The sequence below is a fragment of the Copadichromis virginalis genome, linkage group LG4, assembly GCF_057382275.1.
Source record: "Copadichromis virginalis isolate Kocher_CV1m ecotype Utaka linkage group LG4, C_Virginalis_male_GT1.1, whole genome shotgun sequence".
Classification (NCBI taxonomy): Eukaryota; Metazoa; Chordata; class Actinopteri; order Cichliformes; family Cichlidae; genus Copadichromis; species Copadichromis virginalis.
In genome coordinates, this window is record NC_140621.1 from 21985022 (window position 1) to 22002193 (window position 17172).

The following is a 17172-nucleotide window of genomic DNA, read 5'->3' on the forward strand; positions in this document are numbered from 1 at the left end:
TTAACAGTAAGGCAAGGCAAGTTTATTTATATAGCACAATTCAACAACAAGGTGAATCTAAGTGCTTTACAGAGACATTAAAAAAACAATAAAAAAAGCATGATTTAAAATTGATTAAAAGAAAAAAAACAGTAGATAAAATCAGAACGTAACAGTAATAAAAACCAACTAAAATTAAACATTTTCAAACAATGAAAAATAAATTGAAATTGTAAGTCTTGAAACTAAACAGAAATGAAAAATAAAAATAAATGACAAAATACAAAACTAATAACACCAATTAACCTAACCCCCACGCATGTTTTTGGCCTGTGGGAAGAAGTTGGAGTACACAGAGAGCACCCACACAGACACAGGAAGAAAAAGCAAAGTCCACACAGAAAGGCCTCAAACTGGATTCAAACCCAGGAGCTTTTCTCAGTGAAGACTGAAAAATCTCATTTCACCAAATTCATTAAAAGTCAAACACAACATTCAAAGACAGCAGGCAACACAACAGAAATGTCTGTGGTGATATCCAGAGACCTCATGCTTTTGGTCAGTGTTCCCTCAGAGATGCTGAGTGGGTCATCAGGTTTCTGCTGTTACTGTGTGGAGCAAATCTGAAACATCCAGTAATAATAAGCACAAAGATTTTTAACACTCAGCTGCTCAGGCAAACAGTAAAATTGCCAGTGCTTACAGCTAGCTTTAAGATGTCTTGAAAGCTCCTCAGCCTAGAATAGAAAATCTTAATATCTGTTGTTTCTGTTACTGTTTGTGTAGAAAATCATTTTTGGAAACACTTTATTTTAACATGTTTGAGGTGACTCGGATGTAAAAAGGGTAAAATAACACAAATTATAAGTGGTGATATTATTCAAATACTTTGTCTGTGCACAGAAATAATTAATTCAGCATGTTTACCTCAGCTGTCAGTCTGATATGAGTCAATAAGTCACTTCTGTCCAAAGACTGTGGACAATATTCAGGGAAGTTTTTGAGCATGTCCTGAACGTTTATGTTGGTAGTGCTGCTGTTTTCACAACTGTTAGCAGTTGTTTAGCAGCTGCTAGTAAACTTCTTTTAAAGTAAATCTAACATTATGGTGTCACACTTTAACACTTAGTGAAAAAAACTCTCATCCAACGTAAGAATATAATCAAACATTTTATCAGAGAGAAATGGGGTTGTTTAGGGCACCGGTGCATAACATTACCTGGCACCAATGTTAGATAAGAACCAGCTGGGTTTTTTTTTTTTTAGCTGAGATGATGAAAATACAAGCGGACAGCTTAAATGGCCATATGTAATTTAAAATGGCTATTTCGGATCTTTAAATTATGACAAAAGTTAATGTATATTTAGGTGCTTAGGATTGTCATCAGATTTCACCCCCTCTCTTTGAGAATTCACAGGAACTATTAAAGTAATTTAACACAAAATGGTTAATAATAATAATTCTGTGACATGAAATAACATTTAAATATTTACCTGGTTACTGTGATGTCATTTCTCCCTCTTGACTGCGCTTAACTTCATTGTAATGTTGCTGCACAGTTTCAAGATCCCCTGAAACATCTGAAAAACAAAAAATAAATAAAACATGCTTTGGCATTGTTCAACATACATGATTCACCTTTATAGCCTATATTTTCTTTACCTGGGAGACTCTCACTCAAAGTTGATGCCTTGAGTGAGTGTTTAATGGAGTGGTCCATGGTTTCCTCCAGTTCCTTACAGATGATCTTCTAATTAAACATCAGAGCTTTTATTACTTTTTCCAAAGTCAAATATTGACGTTTAGAAACACCTGAAACATCTAAATTAATGGGTAGATGTTTGTTTAGAGTGCTTGTGGCCAGTTTATACTTCAAACTCTTCAGTCCAACCCATCGTATCAGACTAAATCTTTGTAATGCTGAAAAATAAAAATATTAACAGCAGCCTCACTAATGTTTAGAGAGCAGGGGTGGGCAACTTCCAGGCTTCAAAGGCTGGTGTCATGTAGGTTTTAGATGTGTCCTTGATCCAACACAGCTGATTTAAATCGCTACATTACCTCCTCAACATGTCCTGAAGTTCTCCAGAGGCCTGGTAACAAACTAATCATTTGATTCAGCTGTGTTGACCCAGAGTGATATCTAAAACCTGCTGGACACCGGCCCTTGAGGCCTGGAGTTGCCTAGCCCTGGTTTAGAGAATGTTCAGACTGAGCCAAAGCACTCAAATACAGAAAAAACACTACTTGGTCTCATTGTATGTTATAATTTGACAAACCATCAATATATTCATCTTCTTCATCATGGTCTTTTTTGCGTCCTCATACATGTTCCTATTTAAGGATACATGTGTCTCAATAGTCTTCCTCATTTTTTTCAGTGCATCAGTTCCAGAAATTTTTTGTGCGTCTACAAGAAAAGAATAAACTTTGTCAAAACATTTTTTTTTTTATGTACAATTGTGATTTATTACAGTGACAAGCTGACAATCTTCTTACCTTCATAGCACTTTTTCATGTTTTTCTCAATTGTCTCTGTTAGACTGTTGTAGATGATTTTCTTCCCCTTTAGGATTATTTTGTTGAGTTTTGCCTTAATTTTATCCTCCTTAAAAACATGAAACATGAATGAGTTAATAAACAGAATTGGTATTTGAAGAGTGAATAGGTAAATTCTGCTATAATAAACTGACAAACTGGATTGTTTCATGTCGTACCTCTGTCTGAAGAAATATCAGCTGCAGTTTGACATCTTGGTATTTTTGAATCAGCGAATTTGTGTCAAGTGAAAATCTACTGATGACTCCACTGAAAGATCCGCCTTTAACATCATTTCTGAAAAAAATGTTTCATGATGGCAGTTTTGACAAGTTTGTTTTAATCATTTTAAGTATAGTGTACAGTTTAAATTTTTGTTTATTCTCACGGGAAGGTCTTTCTGAATTTTTCATCAATGCTGTCAGTCAAGCATGAAGCTAATACTGTGTTGAGATTTATTTGTTCCCCTTTTTTGGTTTGGTGGATGCCGTCTTTTCTAACCACAGCCTGTAGTGTCTTGAAAAAACTAGGCTCTTGCTGAAACAAATTGGAAAACCATTTTAAAAACACATGCTCATATAAAGGTCAAAATCTGTTGCTATGATGTTAATTATAATTCAGATACATACATCACGGTCCAAAAAAAATTTCAGTCTTTCTTCAGAGGTTTTGGAATTTTTAACGCCTTCTGTAAGACATTGTTCAAAATCCTTGATCGCTTCATCAACTGCACTTTTGACTTGATCAAGTTCTTCTCTCATGTTTTTCTCGAGAACTTTACATACATCATCTGCTTTTCCAACACCCTGAAATTAAAAAAAGTATATTTATTTTCTATTAAAGCAGTAATAACATAAATACAACTCTCTATTTTCATTCATCATTTTGAAATTTTTTTCAGTCAGTTCCTGTCAAGAAATCTTGATAACTAAAATCTTGTTAGGTGTCAGAGTTATGGAAACATTTGAAGTTATAAATTTGTCATTAATATATAGTTCCACATAGATAACTTGATCTCACCGCTTTGCTACACCTGGCACCTTCAATCAAAGACAGAATCCCATAAGCTCCATTCACATAGTTTATTGTCTCAGAGTGGCAGTCGTTGAGATTTTGCAGGAAGTCTTGAAGTTTGGGTATTTCTGTAAATAAAAGTAATTTAATCTAATAACTTCTTACTGGTTTACATAGAGGGAAAATAAAACAAGATATGCATTGAATAAGATTGTTTTCTTTTAATCACAAAATATTCTGACATGCTTACAACCTACCATTGTCATCTTCTTTTACGCGTTTTCTTTTCAGGAACTCATCAGCACTCACTGTGAACACTTTGAAACCTTTATCGCTGAACTGCTCCTGAAATAATGTGTTTTAATTTTAATAAAGCTTTGCCTCGCCATTACAGAAAACTGTTTGAACATCTTTAAAACTCACACTCAGTTCCTGGAATTCGTTCATCACTTCTTCCTTGGCTTCTTTGTTGTTTGGCACTCTTAAATGGATAGAAAAGAAAACTGGACTCAACATATAGCTTAATCATACAGCAACACATCAAGAAAATAGCTGAGTGTTTGTCTTTTAAAGGATTTGCATGTGGAGTGCAAGATACCTTTACCACTTCAAAAAGATGTGTCAATAAGATCAGCATAATTAAAGGACTGACCACTTCAGGCCCCGCTTTTCTGCCTTCTTTTTATTTTCTGATGGGTCTTGCTTTCTATTATTCCTGACCTTTTTTTTTTTTTATTGTTTATGGTTTCATTCAATGGTAAATGGCCACATGCTTATACAGATTCTGCAGACCACAGTAGTTAAAGTAATAGTTCTGACTGCTAGTGAAAATAGTTTTATTTACAAATAACTGAATCACTGAACTAACACAATTCCTCAAAATGTTTGTACTCTCTGCTTATATTCCTTCATATTAAATAATTTTTAAATAACTTATTTTAACATTGCATTCAACAACAAACTTAAAGGGCCAAATTGCAATATATTTTTTCACGTCAATATATAGGCTGCAAGGAGGGGGGGGGTGTGACGTGGGCCGCTAGTGGCCCCCGGGAAATGAGTTAGAGACCCTGTTCTGAAGTATAAAAGGACAACGCTTTGTCATTTTCTAGAAAGTTATGTTTAGCTATGTGTATACCACGGGATATATTAAAAGTGGCACCTTTTTGTCAAACATGCTGAAAGTGGAAAATGAGAAACATGTCCCATGCTGTACTTGAACCCACAACCTTAGATAAACAGATATAAACTGTTTCGCATTCGTTTTGTATGGTAGTGCTAAATCACTACAGATGTAATATACTTTTGTCCACTATGGTTTTCTGGCGCTGTTTCAAGTCTGAGTCGCCGCACTTTTAAAACTTTCCACTTCCAGAGAAGAAATCAGATCTCAGAGCTCTGTGATCATTATCCACAGGTAAGAAAAAGGTTATCTGAAATAAGAGTAAACCTACAGAACAAATATGCAGCTGTGTTTTGAAGGGTTATCTGATTTATGACAGCTAGCGTCCATCATTTGGTTAAACAGTTGTGTCAGTTGTGCTGAAGTGACGAGCTAAATGATGAATGAACGGGAGGTTTCAGTTATTCGTGTGTTGCTGTCATGTTGTAATGCTAAATAAGCTGGGTGGGTTTCTGACAGTGTTGTGTTCATATCTTACGAACATTAGAAACGCTCACTGACAGAAATAGAGCACAGACCTGCTATTTTCATTTCTTCAAATAAAAATTTCATTCAAACACTTTTTTCTATATCCAAGTGTTTTATATCTAACATTCACACTAAGATGAATACATCAGATGGTCGGTTGCGTCGTGTGTCTGGCGACACTCTTTATGGAGGACATTGAATGACATCTATCAATTCGGAACCACGATAATAGAATTCTGGCTGATTGGAGCTGGCTCGGACCTGGCTTATTGAAGAACAAGAAGTGGCTACAGCTGTTCAAAATCCCACAAGGCTGGCTGACATGATAGACGATGGGCAGGGCTGTGAGTACACAGACTGTGTTTATTGAACGCAATATGGATAAGATCTTGGAGAAGAAGATCAGCTGTAAGTGTAAAGTGTAAAGTGTAAAGTGTGCGTGTTAGTCCCGGAACACGGAACACACACACACACACACACACTTACATTCACCCCCCACCCCCTCCAAACGCCTTGGAAGTGTCTTCTATGTTGTCAGATGTGATGATTCGTGTGCTATGTGCTGAGGTGTTTTTTTTTTCTGTGTCTTGCATGCAGACTTTCTTTACTGCCCTTCTAAATTATACTGTCTATACAGAGATGCTTCCTGGTGCAAAACACTGTCTTTGCATTCACCTAATAAACAACACAGGATTATCATGGTATTGTTACAACCCTCTCTGCTAGGGGACAGGGAGTGAAATAAAGGTTTTATTGCAAAATTCAAACAGAAAACCGACAGGGCCGCGTACTGCAGACCACTGGACATATAACCAGCACAAAATTAACTAAACCTAAAACCTAAAGCTAACTAAGGCTAACCTCACGAGCAGTAACACCACAAAAATCTACTCAAGCTAGGTTCAACCATAGTTAGGGGTTAACAAGCAGAGTTCAACACTATGAACAGTGTTTAGCGAGCAGGATATCATCTCAAATGTACTTCATGAAAGTAATTAATGCAGAAACACAGCCCCAAGGGTGGTAACACTATATAATATAATTTACAAATAAACAAGACAATCAAATAAAATCATAAAGTAATGTGAAAAATTAATGTTACCTACATTATCTAAGTACAAACTGGTGTTTATCCTTTGATAATGTAACACAAGCTTTGTCCCTACCAGGCCTTGAACCTGTTCTCTGACGGTTCTGTGTAAGCAATCTTTTTTTATTTCATTGGCTGTTGCTGCATTCACACTGAATGCATTACAGCCAATACGCAATGGCCCCCCACAGAAAGAGTAGCAGTTTACCCACTAAACCTCTCAGTGAGACACATGACAAGCTAACAAACTGTAGATGAGCCTTGTGGTGAGTATTACCTCATAGGTGGGGCCCAGACTATGGTGAGACACAGACAAACCAGTACACAAATTATATTCAAATGAGGGATGCTGTAATAGAGTGAATTGTTGCCTTATGGCTTATAAACTGGGAAGTGAACGTGATATCGATGTGTTTTAAAAACTGTGGGGATCCCAAGAAGTTGTTCTACACATGTGTGGATTTTTGTTTGTGTAGAGCTTAAATTTAAGGTCACAAGTGCAAGTTAAAAAATGTTCTGTAAAAACTTTGCTCCAAAAGTGGTTGGTGAAATTAAACAGGGAGTGAATTTCCGGGTACTGTTTATAAGGCTGGGGAAACCTGCAGTAAGCTTTCGTCACGACGAAACATTTCTCCCACTGAAAACACTATGTCCAGTTGAACAGAATCAACTTTTGGGGATTAACTTACTTGGATGATTGAACATGTATCTAGATGTTAAAGAAAAAAAATTCACCTGAGGATTTGTGTGCCTCACACTAGCCTCATGCTAACTCTCCAATACACATGAATGGGGAGGGATTTGAGAGACAGAAAAACTGTAGAAATGAAGTGAAATAAATATCTTAGTTTTGCAGACAGTTCCTCTGGTCAATTTGGTGTAACAGTAGGGTCTAAGTCAAACGGTGTGGGAGAAATATGGCCTAAAAGAAGGAAAGTGATTCAAAGTCAATGTGACCCTATCAGCAGAAAAGAGGAATATTTCAGAAAGTGTATAAATTGTAAAAATCTGAATGGAAGCACGCAGCTCACAGACAAGCGACAAATGGTGTGAGACTAGTTAGCGGCTAAAGACATAGATTAATAATAAACAAAAATGGCTGCTGCTTTACAATGATCCAATGAAAATACAAATAAGCAAAATGGCCACTGACATTAACATCCATGGCACAATTTATTCTTTAACATGCAATTGGAACACCTTAAGTCTTTTCAAAAAAAAAAAAAAAAAAATCCCTGCCCTTGAAATAACAACAAAGGAATAACTAGAGAACACATTTCCTAAAGAAAACTCAAGTGTGAATGTGGATAGCTGAATTGTTTGAGATGAAATGTCATAACTTCTGAACCTTTGGTTGGAAAAATATCCATTGAGCTGAAATACACCGAACCATTCATCTGAAAGTCAAAGTGCAGAATTGCTGAAAGCTGAAGTTCACAAAGTCTAAATTTTCTTTTGTCATTTAATCAGCTTATTCTGTTCAGCTACTTTCAAACTCTGAAACTACTTCTTCAGTGTGAACTTCTGCTCTCATGTGAATGAGTTGGTGTATTCAGTGTACACACTGGTGTACAAGACAAGACAAGTAATTATAAAAATTCAACTCAAACGATTCAGCTGTCAGCATTCACACTGAATTTTCTTCAAGAAATGCATTCTCTAGTAAACTGGTACTATCTTAGTCTTGATAATAGTATGTGTCTTTAATATGATTTTTGATATCAGTTATTGAGTACTTTTGCCAACACATTCAGCACTGTGTGGTTTGGTAATTCACTTACCGATCATCTGCAGGATCAGACTTGGTGCAGATAAAGTGGATTTGCTGACATTGACCACCATTTCCAATGAGGCCATGTGCACTTTTTAGGATCTCCCAGGCTTCAACTTCTGATGCTGCTCGAGTAATTTCAGCCACTATCCACACAGTAGAACAATCTACAACAATCTGAAAGAGAATCATAGAATGTCAATTTTAAATAATTACACAAAACAATGTTCAGACAACACAGGACAAAACAAGATGCAGTGGATGTGAATAAAATACCTGTTTCCACATTTCGTTCCTGCTCTTGTTACGATCACCATTTCCAGGAAGGTCCACAAGTGTGACATGCTGGAGGAGCTCATTGTGTGGCACCCTGACAGTCACACTTTTCACTAGTGGCCAAAACCACTGCTGTGCTTTAGATCCATCTTCCTGCTTTGGTCCACCCTTTGTGTATATACGAAGTTTTTGAGATAGCTCTTGAGCCTGCAATAAATGAAATAAATACGATAATGCAAGACACGTAACCTGTACAATCACTGAACGTGTCTTCAAATTGGATTAAAGAAGTAGTGCAACGTAAAATATGACTGAAGAGCAACGATAACGTGTAGTGAGTATTGTAGCTTTTAGTGATACTATACCTGAATACGTACCTATACCTAACTGAATTTCTAAAACTTACAATTACAGTAAATTAGGAGCAGAAAACCCAAAATACAGCACAGGCTAATGTAAGTATGTACAACCATATGTACACTCTTGACCTCAGGAGCTAATACTGACATCTTTAGGATGAAAAACTTTTTGAAAGCTTTTCTCATACCATCTATCCATAACATGACTTTTTGTTTGTTTCAAATCCTCTAAATCCATTTCAGTGGAACTCAAATTTGTTTGTTTTTTTCTCCTTTTTTAAAGCTATTCCTTGATGAACTTGCTGAGTTGCACAGCGACTATCACTCATTCTGTTAAAAAACTAAAAAACAAAAAGAATTAGAACCTGCCCTGGTACATTTGGTTGTCATTTTATGGATTTGGAGGTGTGATAAATAAAAATGTTCTCAGTTACAAATCCACTAAACTTGCAGTTAAATTAGTCCAATTTCTATAGAGTCGGCCGAGAGTAAATTATGTCAGTCCTCGCAAACTGAAAACATAAATACTTTCTCAAAGAATGCATTATTTAGAGTTTCTGAGCTTACTGTGTCACATTCCAAAGATTTCTTCATGGAGTTTAAAATTTCTGGAATATGTCTGAAATGCTTTTCTTCAATGAGGTTTTTGTTTTTCCACTCTCTGAGTGCTCAGATAAAGTAGAAAAGGTCTATATAAGAATCAGTCTTCCCTATTTAAGTAGGATGGCAGGACCTGACAAGGGAGCTCAGTGTGCTGAGCTGCAGGAGGCAGCTGGAAAACATTGTAAATAAACATTCACATTTTTGTTTCTGTCTTTGGTCCTTTGATCACATCTAGTTTTCAAACTGGTCAAAAGCAGCACTGAGGTTTGATAAGGCAAGAAAAGATTTGTTTTGTGATTTTGGTCTGTAGCACTTATCAAAGATGCATTATATTCTACTCTGCTTCTATTTTTTTTTCTTTCTTCATTTTTTTAATAACAGTTAAAGCCCAATTTGCATAGAGTAGGCCGTCTATAAATTATATCAATTTCAGACTTTGCAAACAAATTTCACTCAGTAAAACAAGAAACATTCTAAGTAATAGTAAGTAATAGAATAGCATTTGACCTTACTGTGTCACAATTCAAAGATTTCCTCTTGGACGCTAGAAATTCTGGAATATTTTTGAAATACTTTGGTTCTATAAGGTTTTCAGGGGATTTGTCTTTCCATTCATCTCCATACAGGGCTGACAGCTTTTTAACCATGTCCCGATAGTCATCATCACCTTTCTTGTAAGTTTTCAGTGACCATAATTCATCATGCCACTCCTAAAACAAGATAAAAACAAAAACAATCTTTGGGTTTTCTTAAATGTCATGCAGACTAACTAGAAATTATAATTATTATAATTATGTATTATATAATTATTATATACATACTTATATATACATATACTGTGAAAAATAAACATTCATTTTATTGTACCTCTTCTTTAATGAACTCAATTTCCGCTTCATACTTTAAGCTACGTGTGTTAGCCTCCACTTTAATCACGACTGAGGTGCATGCGCTGATACTTCCAGTGGGCAAAAGATTCTTCTCATCAATGATGGCATTGATTAACGAGCTCTTTCCAGCCCCAGTTCTTCCAAAGACACCAACAAGCTCTCTCTTGTTAATCTCTAAATCACTGATTTTATTCCTATGGAACAAGAGTTTAAATGTGAGTTAATTTATTCAACAATGAAATGTATCGCAAAATTAGAAAGCCATCTCTTTGTGAACACCTTGTGTATATGATTTCCGTTCACCAGAATAGTCTTACAAAAGACATCTGGATCTCATATAAATAAAGCTTCATTATACCTTAAGTAAAAGGTCTTACTTAAATGTTTATATACCCACTTTATAAAAGCACCAAGTTCTTCTTTGTCGTTTATTTGGTCCTTGATTTGTTTCATTATGCGTTTCACTTCAGACAATATTCTGGTGTCTGTCAAAGTGAAAGTAAAGAAGTGTTTAGCAGGAATTATGAACCATTATAAACACACAATGTGATACACTGATATCCAAAAAGGGTAATGTATCAGGTTCTTATGGACCACTTACCAAGTACTTATGGCACAAGTTGATTGTTCAATGTTTGATTTGAAATAAGAAAAATTTAATATAGTACCTCAGATACCAGCAAACTGATGATAAAGTTTTTTCCTGCTATACAAGAAAAATTTCATTGGATATGTTGTTTAGAAACAAAGAAAAATACCTGAGTCACAACGTCTTTTAGCTGCTGGGAAACATTTGAGGGACTCAGCCTGAAGATCCGACTTTCGCTTTCCTAAGCCACAAAAAAATATCCGTTTGTTGGCTGGGTCTCTCTCGATATCCAAACTTAAGCTCAATGGAATCATTTAGTCAAAATAAAAATATTTCTGCTTTGAAAGATGAATATCAGATGTAATAGATAGTATATATCTTACCTTTGGAACTTGTGGATGGCAAAACCTGAGGATGAATATCAGCTATACAGATCACTATTTGCATTGGCATTGTTCGTTAACAACATTTAAAGGACACTAACATACAAGTTTTACAATCAACAAACGTAAATGCAGTGATTTTTTTTATTAGCCAGCAGACTGATGAAAAATAAATTATAATAACCTTCGTCTTAGTAAACATTGGTGATACTATGAGGCAATTCTTTCGCATAATTAAGTCCCAGTCACAAAGAGCTATAGAGACGGTTGGCAAACCTCCTAGCTAGGGCAAAATGTATATTCCGCAACTCCCTATGAATTAAGTTTTTAGATTCAGTCATTTATTGGCTTCTGTAGAGAGTGGTCAGTCTCTATAAACCAGAGAATGGAGCTTTACTTTGTATCAGGCAGTTGGCCCAAATGTCTGAAGTTCAGTATAACCCTTACCTGACCCACATCAGCTGCTTCTTCATGCTCCTGTTCAAACTGCAGATAAAAAGTGCAAAGCAGTGTTTAATATTAAGCTCTTAAACATGTATTTGTCATGTGGACATTAAATCTGAAGGGGAAAAAAAACTGTTTTTAACTTACTTGGAAAAAAACAATTGGTTCCTGATTTGAGTTTTGTTCTTCCTATCACAATCAAAACAATTAAAATCTACATTAGTTAAGAATTAATACAATTAAATATAATTACTGCCAGTGAAACATTGTCACCAGTGGGTCACTTGGTGTTTGCTTTCTGCATTAGAGTATGACTTCTTGTTCCAACACACAGTGGTGTTTTTGTGTAGCTTATCTGGGTAGCCAATTTAATTAAAAACTTATAACGTATTTCAAGGTGTAATCTTCAACCATTCACTCAGGAACACAGAATTGGAGACTCGACTTCACACCCTTAAACATCCCGTAGCTAGCCAGGCCCCTTTAGCCGGGGCACAGCCGAAGGTAGTGTAGGCTCCATTGGCTTCCTCTGGCAGATTGTCCCGAGCAGTCGGGGAAACAAGATGACTGGGTGACAATAGGGCTGCCACGATTAGTCGACTAGTCACGATTACGTCGACTATTAAAATTGTTGACGACTGATTTAATAGTCGACACGTCGTTTGAAGCTTTGTAAGATCCCAAAAGACGCAGGAATGAGTAGTAGGATTTAAGAGTGTAATAACGGACTGAAACAGAAGATGGCAGCACTGCATGTACAAGGATGCCAGCTGCCGTTAAACCCCGAAGAAGAAGAAGTAGCTGTGTCCCAGAATTCATAGCGCGACCCAGCTCAGTTTCCAACAATGGCGGCAGCTAGTTAGTGTTAACATTACTCTTATTATTCTTTCTGGGTCACAAAATAAACGTTTAACATGTTTTCAGGCAAGAATGTAGCTGTGTAAACCTCAAATGTCTGCTCAGTTTATCAAGACACCACATATTTTCAAAAGCGCTCCGACGTTTTCGGAGGCGTCTGTTACCCACTAGCTCGATAGCTAGCTGGGGTTCAAGGCTCACTAGAGCCCGTGAGAACACTGGACTCCCGGCAAATCGTTTTCAAACCCACCACCGTCTTTCGCTACTCAGGTTAAACATGATATATAAGTCATTTAGATAACTTAAAAATGTTATTGTTTGGCCTTTTTTTAGTATTTTATTTGTTCCTGAGTAAATCAGTTTGGCTGAGATTAAAGTTATAGTTTTTACACAGCTGAATAAATGTCAAGCAGACAGCTGATTATCAGAAGTGTGAGATGCTCGAGAATATACTCCGGTGTCCCGTTATATTTTAGATAGCAAGGAGTTTATTAAACTTTACCGAAACAATCTGCAAATTTCATTAAAATTTAACAAACTATCATCTTGTCTTTATTTTTAGTTAGCACATACCTTAAACACTTAAAGCTGTAAGCTAATGATAGTTATATAAGAGCAGATGCTGCTGGTGCAATAAGCTTGTACGTTTTATGTCCAATGGATGCATGATCTGTTTAGTTGACTAATCGCAAAAATAATCGGTGACTAGTCGACTATCAAAATAATCGTTTGTGGCAGCCCTAGGTGACAATGAGGAGGAAGCCCCTGGTACACCACCAACCCATTCATGTGTCTAATTGTTTTTCCCTACTTGGCGACACACCCGCAGGGGATCAAACTCTGGTAATTGGTGATTCTGTTCTGAGACATGTAAAGCTAGAGACATCAGTCAAGATGGCCTGAACAGGCGACAGTGAGGGAAATTTAAAACTGCTGGCTAAGGGTAAACATAAATTCAGTAAAATTGTAATTTACGTTGGCAATACTGACATCCGGTTATGTCAATCAAAGGTCACTAAAATTAATATTCAATCGGTATGTAACCCTATAGGCCAGCGGTCCCCAACCTTTTTTGTGCCACGGACCGGTTTATGCCCGACAATATTTTCACGGACCGCCCTTTAAGGTGTCGCGGATAAATCCAACAAAATAAAACTAGTACCGGTACCGGAAAAAAAAGAAAATTTATTCATAACACGCGTGAAAAGACCAAGGAAAACCGAGTAAACGATAAAAACGATAACAAAATAATGCTGAAAACCGATAAAAACCCTGAAAACTATACATTTCACACCTGAGCCTCAACTCTCGCGGCCCGGTACCAAACGACTCATGGACCGGTACCGGTCCGAGGCCCGGGGGATGGGCCCGCAGCTATAGGCAACAGAATGAAACTCTATTTTGTCTCAGGTAGTTGGCCCAATGTCTGAAATTCATTATAATCCTTACCTGAACCAAACCAGCTGCTTCTTCATGCTCCTGTTTACCCTGCAGATAAAAAGTGCAAAGCCAAATAAAATACTGAGCACTTAAACATGTATTAAAAATTGTATTTCTCGTATAGATACTAAATCTCAAGGAAACAAAATAGTTTGTAACTTAATTGAAAAGAAGTGACTATTTCTTGATTTGTGTTTATTTCTTTCTAGCACCACCAAAACATTGTAAATCCATATTAGTGAAGAATTAAAAAAAAATTATGCTACATATTGTTACTGCCAGTACATTTTTTTTAATATCAAGATAGTTCTAACAAAAATTAAACCTCTGTACACTAAAATAACAATGATTGTCAAAGAAATCAATTACCTTTAACAGCTTGAGGTTATTCTTGAATATCACTCTTGGTCCAGCTTTTGGGATCAAAATATCAATTTCTCGATCATCTAGATAATACAGACTTTCCGCATTGATTTGTTCATCTGTAATTAAAAGTAAAATTGAAGAGATAAAGATTATTCTCAACTTGCTTCAGAAATTCTCGCTAATGAGTGAAAAAGCAATCCGCACAGTTCTATAAGCTGTTTTACAGTTAACAGATCAAATAATAATCAATATCTGTCAATCAGATCAATACTTTACCTTTAAATTTCTCCACCCAATCACTTAGGCCCCATTCAAGCAGTGTGTTTCTTACGAAATCATCCATGACCAAGAAATGAAACTGAAATATAAAATGCAATATTTAACCAGACAGCACTGCTTTAAAGATTAGACATCATGATCAACTTTAATCCTTTAATGCATACAGAATACAATAGAACTTTATTTGTATAGCACATTCAAAACCAGCGGTACACCAAAGTGTTTTACAGTAATACAATAATTTAAAGAAAGGAAACTAACGGAATAAATACACCAACAGGCGGAGAGCACTAATTAGTAGTGATGGGACGTTCTGTATCGAGGCTTCGGAGCGTGTGTCGAGTAATGGAGGGGGCGTTTCCGCGAAGCGCGTATCGAGGCTTGCTTCATTTATGGGAGGAGCTGAAAATGAGACGTCCGAAGCCTCGCTGCCCGGCTGTACCACGTGACTGGTTCATGAAGTGGTTCGAACTTTGCCGCGAGCTATGACAGCGATATAAACCCCTCAGACTTCATTCAAAAATGTGGGTGTTTGATGGAGAGTTGCGGTTAGTGAGAGTTTGGAGACCGTTTGGAGGTTTATGAGAGTGAGGAGAGAAAGTCTGGAGAGAATGGAGCCAGCTAAGAAGAGGAGGATGTCCTCCCCTGTGAGGGAACATTTTGATCTTATTCCTCCCAACAAGGTATGTAAATTTCTACAGAAGATGTATTTTCATGATACTGATGGTGCAATACAATTTATGTTAAGCTGTCTTTACTTTTGTACAAGGTGAAGTGTTTGCTATGTGCCAGGGAGCTGGGATATAACAACAACACCTCATCCATGCTTAGGCACTACAGAGCTTTGCATGAGAATAAGGGGAACACCGATTGTGGAGCAAGACCAGGTGAGCCATCAAATGCAATGATAATATAGGATGCAGTAATGTTACTAAATGATATAACAATATTATACAACTGTAATAAGTTACGTGTGTGATATTTATATTTGTGCTTTGTCTTTATTGTCTTTCCTCAGGAGAACAATCTCAAATAGATGAAGACCCGGTCAGCATGGTGATTGAGGACTCACAGCCATTTAGCATTGTGGAGGACAAAGGATTCAAAAGACTTGTTAAATCATTAAATCCTAGCTATGTTCTCCCCACTAAAAAGGTCGTAAAAGCAGTGAAAATTTAGTTTTTACAGAATAAAATGTGAACAGGCAGGACTGAGGCTCAAAGCCTCAGTGTGTAGCTGTCCATACCTCAACGTTACAAAAGCACAACTACTGTCCACACCCCAACCACACCTCACCTCACAGTAAATGATCATTTCCATTTCAAGCATTTCCAAATAATCATTTCCCATACTGCCAGTATAAATATACACAGTATACTGCCATCACTACAATATACATGTTTTACACACTCCTTTTGTTGTTGACATTTACAGGCTGTGTGCAAAATGCCACACTCTTCAAATTCATGCCAGCTATTATTTTTACGTCCAGTAGGTGTCCTGCTAGAGCAAATGAAGCTTCATGAAGCTTCGCGTTGGGGTGAACCAATTGGATGAAAAGCTTCAGTGCTTCATGGGGCTTCATCTGCCCATCACTACTAATTAGCTGCAGCGCAGTGAAAATATGCAAAAGAAAATACAAACACAACTCGACTAGGAGATTATTCAGCAATAAAATAAAATCATTAAAACTACATAAAAGAACATTTGCAGGATACAAATACTAACTAGGGAAGGCTAAATTGAATAAAAAGGTTTTCAACCGCGATTTAAAAGATTGAACTGATTCAGACTCAGGAATAGCAAAATAGGAAGATTATTTCAGAGTTTGGGTGCAGCTATGGCAAAAGCACGATCCCCTCTGGTCTTCAACCGTGCCCTAGGTTGCACTAAGAGCAACAGGCCCATCTACTAGGAGTGTACAAGCTGCGAAGTTTAACAAGATAGCTGGGAGCAATGTTATTTATAATTTTAAAGGTAACCAATAGTCATTTAAAATCAATACGGTATTTGATGGGAAGCCAATGAAGGTCAGCGAGGATAGGGGTGATAGAATCAAACCTGCCAGTTCCAGTTAAGAGGCGTGCAGCCGCATTTTTAACAAGCCGAAGTCTGCGGAGAAGGGGATTGGAGGCCAAAATAGAGGGAGTTACAGTAGTCTAATCTAGATGCAATAAAGGCATGGATAAATTTCTCAAGGTCCTTACTGGGTATATAAGGCTTGGCCTTGGCAATTTGGCGTAATTGGTAAAAGCTAGATTTAACTACAGTGGAGACTTTGTTTGTCAACTTTAAAAGAACTGTCCAAGTGCGCCATCGTCGCACTCTCATACATCATCAGAGACACTGATATTAAATTCAGATTAAAAGTTTAAACTGCTCACCTTTTGTTAGAAGTAATGCTGGAAAAGGCTGGTGAAGAAAGCAGTGAGACACAAACAGGAAACAGGCGGAAAAAATAAAAATCGAGCAAAAAGCAAAGTCCACAAATGGATAAGGTTAAAATCAAACTGGAACTGTGTGGCTCAGACTGCACTATTGCAACTGCAATATAATAGAAGTTTACATATACATATAATAGAAAGGTAAACCCAACATGAATAAGGCGGGAGCAGGAAAAGCAGAACGGAGAACCGAGAAA

At 36.8% G+C, this 17172-nt stretch overlaps 1 protein-coding gene across 3 annotated transcripts in view; it reads right to left on the minus strand.

Annotated features, from left to right (window-relative positions):
- The window catches only part of LOC146711384 (nuclear GTPase SLIP-GC-like), a 74815-nt gene continuing 57643 nt past the window's right edge, over positions 1-17172 (minus strand). Inside the window, exons 1-24 of one of the 3 annotated variants that reach the window (XM_085454222.1) lie at positions 16916-17165; positions 14529-14610; positions 14256-14368; positions 13896-13934; positions 11736-11777; positions 11592-11630; positions 11145-11169; positions 10931-11002; positions 10570-10657; positions 10150-10366; positions 9795-9992; positions 8321-8527; positions 8055-8221; positions 3956-4013; positions 3790-3877; positions 3539-3660; positions 3148-3324; positions 2907-3055; positions 2698-2815; positions 2480-2588; positions 2260-2390; positions 1643-1730; positions 1474-1560; positions 1-602 (exon numbers count right to left, since the gene is read on the minus strand). In XM_085454222.1, the coding sequence (XP_085310348.1) occupies positions 1478-1560; positions 1643-1730; positions 2260-2390; positions 2480-2588; positions 2698-2815; positions 2907-3055; positions 3148-3324; positions 3539-3660; positions 3790-3877; positions 3956-4013; positions 8055-8221; positions 8321-8527; positions 9795-9992; positions 10150-10366; positions 10570-10657; positions 10931-11002; positions 11145-11169; positions 11592-11630; positions 11736-11777; positions 13896-13934; positions 14256-14368; positions 14529-14595 (2397 nt within the window). In that variant the 5' untranslated portion in view covers positions 14596-14610; positions 16916-17165 and the 3' untranslated portion in view covers positions 1-602; positions 1474-1477. Of the gene's footprint in view, positions 603-1473; positions 1561-1642; positions 1731-2259; positions 2391-2479; positions 2589-2697; positions 2816-2906; positions 3056-3147; positions 3325-3538; positions 3661-3789; positions 3878-3955; positions 4014-8054; positions 8222-8320; positions 8528-9794; positions 9993-10149; positions 10367-10569; positions 10658-10930; positions 11003-11144; positions 11170-11591; positions 11631-11735; positions 11778-13895; positions 13935-14255; positions 14369-14528; positions 14611-16915; positions 17166-17172 lie in introns of those variants that run through there. The other 2 variants (XM_085454223.1, XM_085454224.1) reach the window with 2 other exon arrangements.